The 17,500-nt window shown below is 33.8% G+C and overlaps 1 protein-coding gene across 1 annotated transcript in view; it reads left to right on the forward strand.

The window, feature by feature from the left end:
- Positions 1-17,324, forward strand: part of LOC119595177 (brefeldin A-inhibited guanine nucleotide-exchange protein 3-like) — a 23,215-nt gene extending 5,891 nt beyond the window's left edge. The window contains exons 10-33 of the mRNA XM_037944346.1: positions 564-718; positions 2,464-2,626; positions 3,124-3,165; positions 4,204-4,311; positions 5,147-5,365; positions 5,512-5,740; positions 6,021-6,158; positions 6,356-6,517; positions 7,199-7,343; positions 7,498-7,656; positions 7,795-7,974; positions 8,868-9,006; positions 9,288-9,434; positions 9,659-9,815; positions 10,056-10,164; positions 10,781-10,982; positions 11,110-11,286; positions 11,450-11,567; positions 11,907-11,988; positions 12,711-12,857; positions 12,965-13,230; positions 13,357-14,288; positions 14,782-14,987; positions 15,333-17,324. Coding sequence (XP_037800274.1) covers positions 564-718; positions 2,464-2,626; positions 3,124-3,165; positions 4,204-4,311; positions 5,147-5,365; positions 5,512-5,740; positions 6,021-6,158; positions 6,356-6,517; positions 7,199-7,343; positions 7,498-7,656; positions 7,795-7,974; positions 8,868-9,006; positions 9,288-9,434; positions 9,659-9,815; positions 10,056-10,164; positions 10,781-10,982; positions 11,110-11,286; positions 11,450-11,567; positions 11,907-11,988; positions 12,711-12,857; positions 12,965-13,230; positions 13,357-14,288; positions 14,782-14,987; positions 15,333-15,551 — 4,601 coding nt within the window. The 3' untranslated portion in view covers positions 15,552-17,324. The remainder of the gene's footprint in view (positions 1-563; positions 719-2,463; positions 2,627-3,123; positions 3,166-4,203; positions 4,312-5,146; positions 5,366-5,511; positions 5,741-6,020; positions 6,159-6,355; positions 6,518-7,198; positions 7,344-7,497; positions 7,657-7,794; positions 7,975-8,867; positions 9,007-9,287; positions 9,435-9,658; positions 9,816-10,055; positions 10,165-10,780; positions 10,983-11,109; positions 11,287-11,449; positions 11,568-11,906; positions 11,989-12,710; positions 12,858-12,964; positions 13,231-13,356; positions 14,289-14,781; positions 14,988-15,332) is intronic.
- The last annotated feature ends 176 nt before the right edge of the window (positions 17,325-17,500 follow it).

A 17,500-nucleotide genomic window follows, 5' to 3' on the forward strand; every position in this document is an offset into this window, starting at 1 on the left:
GTGAGAAGAATCTTTGGGGAATTATCTTTGCTATAAAAATACAGTGTTGGGTTTTGAAATGCTGTAACACTCGCTAGCTTTGATGTACTTTTTGTTTGGCAGATGTAAATATATCGTACGTTATATATTTAGTGTGATAAAACATGTATTATCTTTTTGTTCCTATTCTGACTGCCAAAGTATATTAGGGGAAAGAAAGAGTTGAGAACCATTGGTGCTGAAGTTATGTAACTTGGTTTTTGCATCTCTGTTTTGAAATTACCCTGACATCACTTTGTGTGCTTTAGCATTGACCAGTATGCATATTCTTTGTGTTCATAAAGTATTTGGTCTTTGTATTGTGTACTTATAACCTCTCTCCAACCAGCATCAAACAGGGGTAGGAGTAGAAACTGTGACTGGCAGATATGTTTATTAGTTTCTAGTATTTCACTGTGTAAATGTTGTTTTTTTTTTTGTTCTCTTTCAGTTCCAGGTGTATTTTGCATAAGTTCTACAGGTTACAGGCAGCTTATTAGTTTTCAGACCATATTTCTATCATTTTTTCCATTTTTCAATTTCAGGGGTTTTTAGCTTAACTAGTATGGAGCATGGGCAGCACGTAATCATAAATGCTGATGGAATCTACTTAGCAACATATTCAGTTCTCTCTCTGAACTTAAAGCTGATCAGAGGTGGAAATTATTGTGATCCTAACCTTCCACTTCCAATGACTCAGGTTAGTGATGGCTACTACTGCGCAATTTACTAATTAACCCCTCTATAGGGAGATATGATTTTACATGATGATTTTTGTGTTTGTACTAAATATGTTAATTTCTATAGAGACTTGTTCATTTGTATATGATGTCAACATAGCACCAAGTAGTTAGTCAAAGACTGCATTGATGATATATGTATTACACACACACACACACACACACACACACACACACACACACACACACACACACACACACACACACACACACACACACACACACACACGTATATATATATATATATATATATATATATATATATATATATATATATATTATATATATATATATATATATATATATATATTATATATTTATATATGTATATATAATATGTATGTATGTATATATCCATACATATAGATATACATATAGATAGATAGATAAAGAGATATACATGTATACATATATTTGTATATACACATACATTTAGTTAAATTATCAGTTATCAGAACTTGTGTTATGGCTTTGATTCTGTGTAAATCATTCCAAATGAAAATATACATAAGTTACTAATTTACTGTTTAGTGATGGCGAAAAAAATTGCATGTAGAAACTTCCTCTCTTCAATACTTCACCAGTAATTGCATCTGATCTGGTGCCTTCATTTGTGGTCTCTCATCTAACTAATGAAGTGAAAGGCAGCTACAATAAGAAAGAAATGCTGCCATGACGTTTCCGGGCCGTCTGGATTCGCAAGAGTTTTCCTTCCTTTCTTGTTGTGGCTGTTTTTCGTGTGGACTTTGCACCCGTGTAGCTGCGTTCGCATTTTCCTAATCCTCCTTTTTGTGGGATCTTCACTTGAGATATCAGAACCTCTCTACCAGTTTTAATTAAAGGAGTTAGTTTTCTGTTAAGCCAGTAACTGCTTATGCTGTAGTCTTTAATATGGTGCACTCATTGTAGGGCTATCAGAGTCACGTGTGAAAATTTTCCATGCAGATGTATCCATTGTAAAATAAAACTGAGTTTTTGTTTTTCATCATAGTTATCAAACTACAAGAATGGACAGATATCTTAATTTTGTAGAATTATGTAAAGTTCATTTACTCAATAAATAATCATCTTTATGAATCTCTTGAACAGTTTATGCTGCTTCTGTCTTGTCTGAAGAAAAGCAGTGTTCCTAGAGGATGTGTCTTATATGTACCTCTTGACTGAAGTGAAGGATTCATGCTGAGCAAATAATAATTACAACAATAAAGGGAGAACTGGAAAATGCACAAGAATGTCAAGGAAATTTTTGTTATATTGCTTCTTCATGTTCTGAAGGAGCAAAATAGTGAAATGCCCCGTTTTATTATTTGTATGTTTTTCTGCTTCTCCCTTCATTGTCTTATTTTCAATGAATGGAAGTAAATGCGCTATCCAATCACTAGTTCACCGAGGTAGCCTAATCCTAAGAGTCTTGTTTACCATCTAATTGAAAAATGTCAAATGAAAGCTTTGTTAGAAGAATAATGATTGAATTTTCATGTTGATTTCTGTATATTTGCAAAATAGATACAGTTTTTTCTTCATTTTCTTTGGGAACTTTCTTTATTCTCTTTAACATTTTCACACATGAATTCTTTTAACTATCATTTTCCCCAGTTATTGTGGCACCCCCTTCATTTCCTTGACCAGTAATGCAAGTCACTAACCAGTATCCCTCACCTTTCTTTGAGGAATAAAGCAGACAACTAACCCCTAAAAATTACAGGAACAGTTCATAGATCAAGTGCATGGCAGTGGTGTTCTGGTGTATCTCTCCTCCGCCTGGCTAGGGGAAGTTTATCGCCAGGTGGTGAGGGACAGCTTCCTTCAGAGAGCTGGGTACTCTCCACACTCTACTCACAATTGTGCTCTTATCAACTTACTAACAGGTACTAAATGCTAACTTAGAAACTGCTTTTTTCTTCTTCATCAATATAGTTTTGTCTGGATTTAGATCTGCCATTTTTTATTTGGATTTTTTTTTTTTTTTTTTTTGTGTGTGTGTGTGTGTGTATGTATGTGTATGTGTATGTGTGTGTGTGTGTATGTGTATGTGTATGTGTATGTGTATGTGTATGTGTATGTGTGTGTGTGTGTGTGTCTGTGTTGTGTGTGTGTGTGTGTGTGTGTGTGTGTGTGTGTGTGTGTGTGTGTTTGTTTTCTAATATTACTAACTAAAATTTATTAGCTGAGAGTATTTTCAGATTTGTTTTTGTTATTGCTGATTGAAAGCATAAACAAATTACAGTTATATGATGAAGAGAGATCGAAGTCCTTTTTTTTCCCTCTCTTTCTTTTCTTTTCTTTTTTTCTTTTCCATAAAGTTCATTGTTTCTTCTGGATCCTAATGCTTCTTATTTTAACAATTAATTTTATTTTTCATCAGATCTGGAAAATGGCATGAGATGGTACCTTAGGCATGACGTTGGTAATGTTCATTTTTATTTTAGCTTGGTGATGGACTTTCCTCTCCTGTCAGTGGCATTCCCTTCTGTGTAAATATTGTACGTTGAATCTCATTTTCAGGAATAAGTTTGATAATCTTACTATTAGGTTTTGATGAATGTGGTGATTATGTTTGTATTAATTATGACCTCATGTTTTAAATATTTGTAGTTGTGGTATACGAGGGAGAAAGAAAATAGAATTTTGTTATTTTAACAGGATGAAACTGTACTTGCATTATGATTTGAAAATTGACTTCCAACTAAATAAAATCACATATGTTCCAAAGAAGCGAAAGAAAAGGGAAATATCTGTATGTAGCACAGTGGAAACAGATGAACATTTGTGTGGTTTGTGTCTTGTTTACTTGATTGGCTAATGGTGAGCTAGAAAATAGGTACATTATTAAGGGATGAAAAGACAAGTGGTGTTAAGGGTGAAAAAAAGTTATCCAGTGCATAAAAGAATTGAAAATTATGTAAAAATGATTATTAGGGCTGATTTGATGAAAAGAGATTTCCAAAGGTTGCAGGTATTTAACCCCTCAGCACTGGGTGAGGAGTTATTCATTGCCCCCACAGTCAGGTTATTGAAACTAGGCTTCGAACATTGTCACTAGAGTTGGTAGTTTAGTACCCTCATTCCCTTCAACTCCAAACTTATCAAGGACAACCTCACCCATAGCTGCCAACTACACAAAAACATGGTACACACCACTCACCTTTAGTTTTGCACATTTTCTTCAAAACATCACAGATTTTCTCTTGTGTTTCTCAATGAAACATTCACAAATATCCCCTGGCTTCTGTAAGTAGAATGTTCATGAACAGTGTTAAGGGGTTAAAGGTGACAGCAACATTAACCTTTGTTGATTATGCAACTTATGAATGAGGGCTATGAATTTTATACATGTCATATTGGAACAACTTTGACTGTATGAGGATTTTTTTTTAATTCCTATTCTTTATCATGATTTTAAATTCTGTAGTATTTATCATTGACCATTCACTTAACTCTATAGATTTAGATGGACTTGGTAGTAGCGAGCAAAAGAGTCAGCTGTTGTCTGATCATAGACGGCTGGAAAAAGCTGCAGCCAACATTACGCACACACCACAAGTCCTTGCAGGTATGTATTATGTTCCTGGTTGCGTAAATACTATACCAGATTATTTGCTTTTCTTTTTTTCATGGAGATGCAGTGTTAGTGAATGGCATTTATTAGAAAAAAGTAAAAAGGTTGTACATGATTAAAGGATCTTAATTATGAATAGCCTTAGAGAGTTCTCTTTGTAGCCAGCCTTGTAGGCCCACATTCAGTAAACTCTGCTTAACTCATTGCCTCTAGCTGGCATGTATGTCATACTTAGCTGAGAGTGGCTGTCTCATCAGTGACAGGTATGTCATGCCATCGTATCTCAGTCCAAACACAGATGTTAGCTCTTCTACTGGGTAAACTGCATTGTAGTGCCAAATGCTTTTGCAAGAATTTAGGCAGAAAAAATTACTAAGGTCTTATTTTTTATTTTAGAAGTCTGCATCAAAGCCACAAACTAAGACTTTATCAGTAAATGAAAACAAATGCGCAATGGCAGTGCAAGCAGTACACAGTGCCACATTTACATGCACCTTGGAATTTAGGCTTTTGGGTGTCTTATCTGGCTCAGAGTTATTAGATTAAGGATTTCAGTTTTTTAATTAGTGCTTCTGATGTGCCTTTAGTATATAGGAAGGTCTAAGAATTTTAGTGTTACTTGTTACATACTGTAAATGATTGTATTTCATCTATTCAAAGTTGAAAGGCATAAGAGTGATATTACAAAAAATAAGGGGAAAAACATGGGGTCGGCAAAGTTCAAATGAGGATCAATTGTTCTTTTTATAAATTTGTTTTTTTTTTTTTTTTTTTTTGTGAGATCATAGTTTATTACAAAACTTGATTAACACTGACCCACTTTCCCCAGGGATGAAGCTGTGTCGTCGTATTGTGACATGTTGCTGGGAGAGTGTTGTGGGTGTTTTGGGAGCAGTCCTGGGAGGAGTGGGTGGAGGAGGACTCACTGGTCCTCTGCGCCATCTTTTGGGAGGAGAAGGAGCAAGAGAAGAGTCAAGGAGAGCACAGGACCTATTAGCACAATGTCTAAATGCTCTGCAGTCAGCTGCTAGATTGGCTAATATATTGGGTAATTAAAATGTTATTGTAAGATTACTGTAAGATGATCACATCGGAACCCAACCATGAAAAGTCTGGTGTTATTTGGAGGTAGATAATAAAACAGAAGCATTATGGTTGGCACTTAGATCTTTTTAACAACTAACATTATTCCAGGACTCCAGAGTCGATGCGGTGTGGTGTTTTCCCTTCTATCATCAGCCTGCCTGCCTAATGATGAACGTAATCCAGTTAGCACACCCAAGCGCCATAGCCTAAGATCTCCAGCATTTTCTAAGAAGATTCAGCGCCTCCATACAGCACATTTACTTTCCTTACATGTGATGATGTCGTCAGGTTTAGAGCTTGGTTCTCATGCATCTGATTGTTGGACACACATTTTTAAGTAAGTTTTATCAAGTTCATGCTGATAAGATATTATCTTTTTCTTATGTACAGTGTATTCATTATTATATTATATGAACAGTAGACAGATGTCATGTTTGCACATAGTGAGAAACAGGGGCACACTCATGCGTAGATGCACACACTCAGACTTTTTTTTATATATATGTGCAGTGCACATGACATTGATGATATTTACCAATAGAACAGTATCATCCTTTACTGTTCTATCCTTTATTGTTGTCATCATGTGTCTCTTTTAATGAAGCTATACATTTCAGATGCTGTGTATATCTGTCAGAACTTGAGCACCAATTCTTCAGCCACACCAGCGGGTACCAGTCATTCCCTCCCAGATTTGCTCCACCATCAATGAACAGTGAGAAATCAGGACACTCTGCCTCTGATGACATATTTAGGTATGGTGGAAGGTTTAGTATAGGTTGATGTCATGTTTACTTATGTTATCTATTTTGTTATATATGGTATTCTATGTGTTACTTACATTGTATTTTTTGGTAGTCCAAAAAGTCAAACTGTTACTTATGTTTTATATTTCATTATCTGTGATATTGAAGATGTTACTTACTTACTTTTTTTTTGGGGGGGTGGGCAGTGAGGATCCATACCATTATATTGTGCCCATGTCACCACTGGCCCCAAGCATGAACGTGGAAGAATTAATCCGAGAAAGTCAGAGTGATATAAGTAACACTGGCTTCCTCTCACCACAAGACACTGGTAAAGCAATATGTGCTCTCACACAAATGGTTGACAGGTTGGTACACTGTTCTTATATATGAGATAGTAGTCGTGTTTCTTATCTCTTTTCCTTTGTTTATGAAATGTCAGTTGGGCATCAAAAATTACTATTTTAATCCATTCATAATGGGATGATGTCCTATCACATCACACTATCCCTCATATTGGGGATGATTTTGTCACATGTGCAGTTGCGCTTGCATCCAGATCATATGTGCTGAGCAGTAGTGCACTTGTTTGGCTCTGGTTGTGGTCGTTAAGAGGAAACAGTCTCTCAAAAGTAGTCTTAAACCTCTTTTCAGGCTCATTATTTAAAGAATTATGTTTAGATTACAGCCAAGAGCATAAAGATGTAGGTAATTTCATGTTTCCCGAGCTTCTATTTTTTCTCTTGAGCAGCTGACTGGGCTGACCCTAATGCGAGGTTTGACATGGCTCCCATTATAAACGGGTTAAAAAAGGGGTTATGGGTGTTATTTAGGAATACATTCATGGATATAGTAAAAAGTTTTGTAAATGCTTATTATTCCTTATGATTTACTGGCTGGATTGTTTCATGCCATCACAAAAACTGTAATTGTAGTGAAATACATGATAAAGTGAAGATCACTTTGAGAAAAATATAGGTTTTTCAGTGCCACAAATTATTTGTTAGGCTATTTTTAAAAAATGCATATTTCAATCTATTAATCAACAGGTTGTTCGATGACGCCTCGACCAAGCTAAACATGGCTTCTTTAGTCAGCTTCTTGGCAGAGCTGTGTGCTGCATCTCAGGCACAACTTTTCTCCAGAATGACTCCTCAGACACCTAAAAAGGGCCTGATGAAGTGGCCAAGAAAGGTAAATAAATAAATCAGCTAACCAGTACTTCCTTCTTTTCCCAAGATTTAGAAATTTTCCTTGATAACAATTAATTTGCCAATATTGTTTGTTTTATATAATGTTGTTTTGTGGTTTTCTATATATCCTAATTTCATTTAATTCCTTCAAACAGACAATGGGAGGTACAGGAGCAGAGCTAGGCAAAGGCAAGGGTGGAGATATACTCCTACTTCACCGACTTGCTGAGGTCATGCTCCGTGCAGTTCGATCTGGCCGTCCACTTCTCCATATCATGCGAGCTTGGGCTGTTGCTGGTCCCCACTTTATGGAGGTAGGCTACAGAACTATAAAATTTACTTATTCCAGTTGTAAATGACTGGGTATACTTTAATATAGGATAACATTGAAAACAATTTTTGTTGAGTACATAACATTGTTTTTATGATATACATTTTTGTCTTCCTTACAGGCAGCTTGTCATAAGGATGGGGCAGTTAGCAAGAGGGCAGTCAGTTCTATACATGACATAGTAAATGCCATATTGAGCAACCAGTCAGAGCTTCCTCATTTTCACTTCAATGAGGCATTATTCAAGCCATTTGAAAACCTCTTATGTTTAGAACTCTGTGATGCTGACATACAAGACCAGGTAAGTTGTTAGCAAGACTGACTGACATTAAGGTTGCAAGATAGCAGTTAAGTTAGCAAGGTTGCAATTGGTATTAAAACAACAAAATAGAAACTTGTATGAATATAGTAGGATAGGTACTGATATTAAAAACTGATTAGTAACTGACTTTTTATACAGCACGATGATAACAGAAATTAAGATAGTAAGCTAATAAGTGATTGTAAGATTAGAAAATAATACCTGATTTTGATAACATGGCATGAGAGTTCAGCTTCTAAAAAATTGCAGATGCAATTATATATATAAATATGCATGCATATATATATATATATATATATATATATATATATATATATATATATATAATAGATATATATAGATATAATATATATATAATATATATACATATATATATATATAGATATATATATATATATAGATATAGATATATATAGATATATAATATAGATATATATATATATATAATATATAGATATAAGATATTTATAATATATATATATATATATATATATATATATATATATATATATTATATTATATAAATTAATATATTATATATATAAATATATATATATATATATTATAATATAGATATATATAATATATATTATATATATATTATAATATATATATATTATATATATATATTATGATATATTATATATCTATATATAGAATATATATATATATATATATATATATATATATTATATATATATATATATATATATATATATATATATTATATATATATTATATATATATATATATATATATATATATATATATATATATTAATATATATATATATATATATATATATAATATATATATATATATTTGTGTAATATTTGGTGTAAGTGTTAAAATTAGAGCTGTCTTCTTTTCAGATTATAAGCAGTATTTGTGAGTTTGTAGAAAGCTGCACTCCAGAGATAAGGTCAGGTTGGAGGCCACTGTTTGGTGCCCTGCGCTGCGTTCGGCCCCCGAGTGCCCTGCCTTCACCTTCTGTGCCAGGAGGGCTGCCGGGTATGGAGTTTCTTATGACTATTCAAAATTTTGCATTCCAGATTTACTTTCTGTTTCAAATTTAATTTGTTATTTGGAAATGAAACCAAGAGGGCCATCACTCTATTGAAAAGATGAATCAGAAGTATTTCTAAAACAGTTTATATTTTAACAATTATCATTATTCACTGAAATCTATTTTATTTCATATGTACTTACTATGAAGTTTAATTTGTATTTTGCCATACTTTTAATGTAAAGGGCAAAGTTGTTTGTGACATATTTTGCCTTGATTTTAACAGGAGTCAACAACACATGCGATAGTATGGGACACCTGCATGTTGTGCGAGATGTGTTTGAAGCATTCCTGGCGACAGATAATGTGCTGGTGTTTGCAAATGCTGCACTGGATTGTGTTCTGTGCCTCCTGAAGCATGTGAAAGGTTCAGGTAATTTTTCAATGAAATTTATTGAATAAATGCATATACTAAACATCATTCTCCTTTGTGATCCACCATTAGATCATTTTTGTCAGATGGATGTAATGTAGCAAATCTTGGGTCAGTCATCATTGACTAGTGGTGTTTGATTTTTTTTTTTTTTTTTTGGAATCAGTTTTGTTAAACATACACTATTTTTTCCCCATTGTCAAAGTTTTGAAAATGATTTGCAGGTGAAGAGGAAAGTAGTGATGAAACTGTGGTAGGATGGGATGAACTTGTGGGAGGTGATTTATGCCTTGATGCCCTGCGCTACCTGCATCGCTGTGCTGCTATCCTTGCCTCGATGTACCAGATGCCAGCATGTCCTGTCTTCCATGCTGCTCACAGGTCCTCTGATATTCAGTTGCTTAATGTAATTGTGACAGGGATGTAGGAAATCATTAATGTAATTGTAGTTTGGATGTAGAAAGTGGTGATATTAGTGAAAGGTTCTCATGTCTTATGTAACTGAAGGGTGATATAGATGATTACAGTTTTTTCTGTTCTCTATGCATCCTAATCATAATTGCTCCAGAAAATATGAAATGATTTTTTTAAATGACTCCAGTGGTAATAAAATCTTTGCAGGATCACAGTGAATATGCCACCACAGCTTGTAGACCCACATCTGCCCAACATCGATGAAAATCTACTTGGATCATTGCTTAATGAAATAGCTGGCATGGAAGTGAAAAAGGTATGTGCATTTTCTAAAAAAAAAATCATAATATGAAAAAAAATAATTATATGTTGTTCCTTTTGTAAAGTTCACTAGATTGTCCTGATGAGATTTCTTGGTGCAAGTCTAGCAAACATATAAAATTGGATATATATATATATATATATATATATATATATATATATATATATATATATATATATATATATATATATATATATATATATATATATATATATATAACATATAATTTATGTTAAACTGATTATATAATTATATAAACTATCATATTATATATAAAATCTATGTAATGATATAACATGTATACATTATATAGATAATATTATTAAAAAAAATTTACATGATAAATATATATTAAAATAAAAAAAAAGTAAGTTTAACTATTACTATATTATATAAAAATACTTCATTTAGTTCAATGATTGATTAATCAGAATGACATTATGATAAAAGCTCTATGTGAAGACATAAACAGTATACATTATCAATACAGATAATTCTTTAAAAAAAGGTGTCTCCACAGTGATAGAACTTGAGGTTCAAACAACAAAAAAAGTAAGTTTACCTCTTTAGGGCTATATCTGTTACTCACCTAGAAAATACTTCATTTCAGGTTTCTTATCAAGCACTGTGGCCTTCTGCAAGTAATCAAGAAGTGACCCTGATGATGCTGGACCATAGCAGTGGGATCCTACAGGTGTGGTACCTCCTCCTTGAAGGATTGGCAGGAGCTACCATGACCTGCCCTAGGCGGTACCAGCCCCAGGCGCTTGACACACTTTTCACCCTTTTGCGTAGTTTACCAGACTGCCCTGGTAGGTTTCTGAGTTGCAGACATTCTTGCAGCATTTTGATTAGAGATACTGTTTTGCATAATCGTAATTCTTTTTCATTATTCTTATTTTATGAAGTAAACGGAAAATATCCCCCTCTCCCCTACAGGTCCTATGTTTGGGATGTATTGTGTGAACCACTTGTTGTTGCCACTGATGCAGGGATGGCTAAGGAGATCATATACTCTTCCATCCAACAGTTGGGATTTTACTGCATCATTCAAACAGTACACTGGGTTAACATCAGACCTTGTTGTGGAGTACCTCTCAAAATTAGCTAATAAAGGTATGAAGTGTTTCTGCTCAAACTTTTACTAGTGACGGTACATACATTCATATTGAAATTGTGATAAAACTGTTTTATATAGATAAATATGAGCAATTTTCTGAAGGTAAATAAAGCTCAAGTTTTATCATTTAATGGCTACAGATGGTTTTCTCCATTTTAGGTGTTTTGTCAGAGACTCCCGGAGCATTGTTGATGTTACAGCAGTGTTTACTGGTACTTGTGGAGTGCATTACTCATCCCAGTGAAACAATATCAAGACTAGGATGTGCATGTATTAGGTAGGTTGCTCTGTATCTTAATTTTTTTCCATGACGGTAAAAATGAAACAATAAAGCTGCCTGTGGGAGACTATTTCTGTGTATTTAGAGACAAATGAAGATTCAAATGTTTTTACTGTTTCCTTTTGTATTTCTCATTTTCCCAGGATATGATTAATTTTTGGAAGAAAGTTTTAGAAGTCAGAAATCAGTCCCTTTGAGATGGAAGTACTTGCACTCAATATCATTAATAATGAACTTTTGAGTCCAAGTCTCTGTAGCAGAATTTTCTATTAGATTTAAGTCAATTTTGAAATGTTCTTTGGTAGTAAAAGTAAATATGACATTGATTTCTTTCAGACATGTGATCAGCAGTTGTGGTGAACATTTACCTCCAGAATATTGGGATGTTGTGGTCTGCGGCTTGCACCGTTCTTGCATGGTATGACCAATGTGTTTTTATTTTCGTTTAAGGCTTATTGTTGGTGCAGGTAATATAGAATGAATTTTATGATATATATATATATATATATATATATATATATATATATATCTATATTATATATATATATATATATATATATATATATAAAACACATATATACACATATATACATATATATATACATATATATATACATATATATATACATATATATATGTATATATAATATGTATAGTGTGGGTGTATATATGTATATATATGTATATATATTTATGTATATATATATGTATATTATTTATGTATGTGTATATTTTTGTATATATATATATATATATATATATATATATATATATATATATATATATATATATATATATATATATATATATATATATATATATATATGTATATAAATAAATAAATATTAATGTGTGTGTGTGTGTGTTTGTGTGTGTGTGTTTGTGTGTGTGTGTTTGTGTGTGTTTGTGTGTTTTTGTGTGTGTTTTGTGTGTGTTTTGTGTGTGTTGTGTGTGTGTGTGTGTGTGTGTGTGTGTGTGTGTGTGTGTGTGTGTGTGTGTGTGTGTGTGTGTGTGTGTGTGTGTGTGTGTGTACACACATTAGGACTTTAAAGCTTCTCATTATCTTATTTAAATTGAACTAACCTGCTACACTTCCCAGATAGATAATAAACCACTTTACATTATTTATTGCTGTTACAGGTCTCACTGTATCCCTTGTATCAGCTGATGAATCTCTTTCATCCCGAATCTCCCAATTTCTATGGCGATGTGGGCCAAGTGAAGGTAGCAGCTCGAAGAGACTGCACTGGGAAAGACAGTGATCGTCTGAGACAGCTCTCTCATCAGGTTCATAGCAATGTTTTTTATGTGAAATACGGGATTATTGTGGTGTATGTCAGTTGCTGTTATAAACAAGGTAAATATATGCATTCTAATTACACTGCTCCTTTCAGGTATTCTTATTAGATACACAGAGGAGTAATATATCTGCTGCGGTAGATAACCCAGATGCTGAGGATCGCTCATTCATATTCCTGCTGTACCCTGAAGACCATGGACATGCCAATGTTTTGCATAACTGTAGCTTTGAGGCAAATGATGAAGAGGAACCAGTTCGAGTACCTTTTAGGACGTTGATTGTCGGCCTCCTTGCACATCAGATTCTCCTGCAGACTTTAGGATCTTTCTTGGTCCAGGGGTCTCCTCATATCATACCAAGGTACATAGGGGTTGAAGTGGCTCTATGATCAGTAGATATTACTGCATATTGTTTTACCATTGCACAGATTTAGACTTTTATAATGCTTATGATTTTTTTGTTTCTTTTCTTTTTTTTTCTTTACAGTTTGGCAAATGTAATCCTGCAAGGCATGGGCTTCTCAAAAACCGAGAATGAAGATGGGAGGGTTGCTGAGAGTGAAGGAAAGGTTCCTGGATTTCTTCGTTTCATGAGACCAGATCATATACAAATTTTGATGGACGCTCTTCAGCAGTCCTATACTGCAGCTGTTGAATTCGATCGTCGTCCAGGGCTTAAATTTTTGATCCAGAAAGTTGCACAAGCTGAGAGAGCAGCAAATTTGTACAAGCAAGCGGGTGCCAGCTGGACACTTCGGATGGTGACACTCTTTGACCTAACACTTTCCCAGGTAAAGCATGGTTTAGGGTTAAATGAAGTCAAAGAAGTTCTTGAAAAAGATGTTAGAGCAAAGAATACACTCAAGAGACATGATGACAAAGAGGAAGAAACCGAAGGATCTCAGGGCAGCAAGACATTACAAAGACCAACACAGCTGTTGAAAGATGATACAATACAGTATATTCAGATGTTAAGAGCTTCATTCACAGAACTTTGTGAGGTGTATTTAGATCTGGTCATTGACAAAGATGGACATTACTCGGCAGTCGACAAAATAAATGACCAGCCGATATTCTTCCTCACTGTACAGCCAGATGAGTTTCCTACTGCTCACCGTAAGAGCCTAGCACAGTGGACTAAAAGCTTGGAAGAATTTAATAAGCAGTATATCAAGGGAAAATCAAAGGACTCAGAGGTGAATGAAGAGGACAGTGAACTCATGTCAGGAACCATGACCATTGGTGCTGGCCCTAACAGCACATCCTTGCCAGGTAACCATCCCAAGAAGGCACAGGAGCAAAATGAAGTCCGTCCCTTTACTCTGGCTGACTTCGCTCGAGAATATTCTTCCGATTCAGAAGATTCCGAGTCGCCAGAATTTGCAGAAACTATTGACTCTGGTGTTGCAAGTTTGGCAGGTGAGGATATTAGTATTTTATATACACACTGTCTTTAGATATGAATCACTATATATTTATAATTGTTTTTAAAGGCAACATGGCCAGCATGATAACACCAATTTAATTAACACAGTACTTTAACACACTAACTTTCATAAATATAATCTGTGCTCATTTGGAGTCAATATTGAGGAAAGAGGCATCTCCATTGTTTTAATATATTGCCAAAGTGTCAATCTCATTCACATCTGTATTGGGGGCACCATTTGGAAATTTATTTCCTTTTGCCACAGTTCTGCAACTGATGAAGTATTGGTCAGATTTGTCTTTCATTTTTCATTGTGTATGTATACAAAAACACTCTGAGGATGGAATCCAGGTAGATTTCGAAACTGTAGTCTCATTTTCAATAAATCTAGCTTTTGTATTGTGGGTTTTTCTTTCATTGTGTATGTTTTATTACTGATTCACTCCTGGAATAGAAAATAATCCTTTATTTCCCTCTCACCAGATGGGCACCAGAGCATATATAGAGTGGCCACCGAGCGGGACATAGCCACTTTGATGACAGATTATAGGAGACGAAAGAACCAGCATTCACTTCCTTCCATGCACAGAGAGAAGAGATCAAATCCCTTTTTGGAAAGAAAACCAAGCAGGCCAGCCGATCCTGTACCGCAGGAAATAGAGGAGCAAAGAACAAATAGTTTAATGAAGGTAAAGTATAGGAAATGTTGCAGGTGTATTATTCCAGCTTCAATTTCTGTGTTTCTTTAGTCATGATCATTAACATATGTATGTATGTTGATGTTTATTATTATTGTTATTATGTAGCTTATTTTATTACAGTTGTAATAATTTAACTTGGTTTTAACAGTTACTGAATATACAATTTTTTTTTGCCATTGATATAGTATTAATGCATTATCTTTGTTACCATAGTAGTTTTTCATTAGTGTTTTTATTAACAATCATTATCATTGCTTAATTGTTCTATGCTCTGCTATGGTATGTGTTTTTCAGTGAACAATAACTGAACTTTTGACCTGTTACCATCCACAGGACAGTGAAGCTCACCTGAAAGTGTGGACAGAGATGGTTGTGACTGTGTTTGACCTCATCAGTCAGCTGAGTGATTCTGAGCTGCGTCCACTGCTGCCTCTGCTTTTCCCTACTGTGCGATCCCTAACGGCACATGCGCACGACCCCCATCTGCGGCAGGTGGTGGCAGAGCTCCTCACCAGAGTTGCAAATTTGTATGGCTTTAGTCCAGCAGAGTAATGTATCGGTTACTCACATAAAAGAAAAATAAATGAATAAATAAAAATTAAAATAAATAAATAAATAAATAAAAAATAAACAAAAAAATAAATGAATAGAATAAATAAATAATAATAATAACAAAATGGTACTGTTTCCAGACATAGTAAAGTGTCATATTTCAGTGTTCTAAAATATATGGTACTAAATAAAGTGTGAATATCAAATTTATTTTGTCACATAGCTTTAGTGGCTTTTTTGAGAAATCTATTGTATCTTACCCTCCTGTGATTGGTGTTTAATATATTCTTTCAGAAAGTTTTAAACCATTAAAATCACGATTATGCAAAACAGTTCTGTTTATCAGATTTAGTGTAGACCTTTCAGTTGTGATTAATGTCAGTCATTCTCAGTTGTACCTGCTTCAAACACAAAAGTAAATATATCTATTTTTTTCTCTCTTTATTTCTTTTCTTTCTTTCCTGTTCTTTTTTTTTTTTGCAAGAAATTGAGGAACTCTTTTATGCCGAATTGGTAGTATTATTGCTAACATTTTATGGATATCAATATGAATTTTGTATGATTGAAAGAAGCTGAAAGTTTATCCTGCATATGTTAATTATTAATATTTCACAAAATGTTTACCAGGTGATAATGAATGTTGTGATATTTTAGTAGAACTTTCCATACAGCTATATGCTAATTGTTGTTACTAAACCAACATCAATCTATATGATTAATAAAACACTCCACCATGTTGATACATTGGCAGAAATATCCACTAGATCTATTTTGTGTAATGTGATTTTTTTCTGCCGTTAATCTAAATGTGAAAAGAATGAGGCAGTAGTAGAAGTAGGGCATTTTGTTGCTATATCATTATAACTATTTTCTCTCTCTCTCTCTTTTTCTCACTCTTTCTCTCTTTCCTAATCCTCTCTTTCCTTATCCTCTCGTTAGTATTCATGATGTCTTTCTTCAGCTAACCATCTAATATTGTATTAAAGGGCTTATCAGGTTTGAGTTTGAAGGTGTCATTTATATATTATCATCAGTGGTTGTAGTGATTTTGCTTGTGGATATTTGCCTGTATGAGTCACTTCAGGCATGTAGTAAAATATATAAAACTTATCGTCAGAATCAACTGGAATATCGGATGTGTTACATTGACACTTTTGATTAAATTGCGGGTTAAGAGGTCTTCTAAAGATGCTATTTTTTAGTGATTTATCAAGTCATTTTCACATAATGATAAACAGACCTGTAATGCAATTTTGCTGGACTTTATTTGCATCTGTCAGCTATTAACTCCTTATATCTGTGGCAACTGTCAGCCAATAACCCCTTATGTAGAAGGAAACCATACATGGTCGCTAATTCTATAAGGGTGACATGGGATTGAAAGGGTTAAGAGTAAAGACAGAAGGAAAAAACAAACTTTAGCTTGATTTTGTTTCCACACAAATGTTATTGAAGATGTTACCTTTTTAGAAACTTATAAAGCAATTTATGTCTATTGAATGGTGTATAATACTAGTCATGAAATTTAGGATGAATATATTTTTGTGCTGTTTGATTATTTAATTATATGAATACATAAACTGACTATGTCCAATCAATACTGGTAAACTCCAAAATGATTTTCCTCTCCTTCTCTAATGTTGCTGTGGATTTAGAAACCAGAAAATACTATGCAGTTGTTGTAAGAAACTAACCTGCATAAAAGATCTTAAAGACTGCATCGCATTTGTGAAAAAAGGAAAAAAGATATATTATTGTAATATATGATGTCAAGTGGCTTTTTCTTCACCCTATAAAAAAAATTGCATGAGTGTAATATAGAACTGAATTCTTGTTCACGGGTAATTTATTCAAACACAATGAACTTGTATACTCACACACATGGTGTCTTCGTGATTTTGTTTGGTGCCAGTTCAGAACATTTCATACTTTAGTAGCATATCCTTAGA

Source organism: Penaeus monodon, chromosome 35 (assembly GCF_015228065.2).
Source record: "Penaeus monodon isolate SGIC_2016 chromosome 35, NSTDA_Pmon_1, whole genome shotgun sequence".
NCBI lineage: Eukaryota > Metazoa > Arthropoda > Malacostraca > Decapoda > Penaeidae > Penaeus > Penaeus monodon.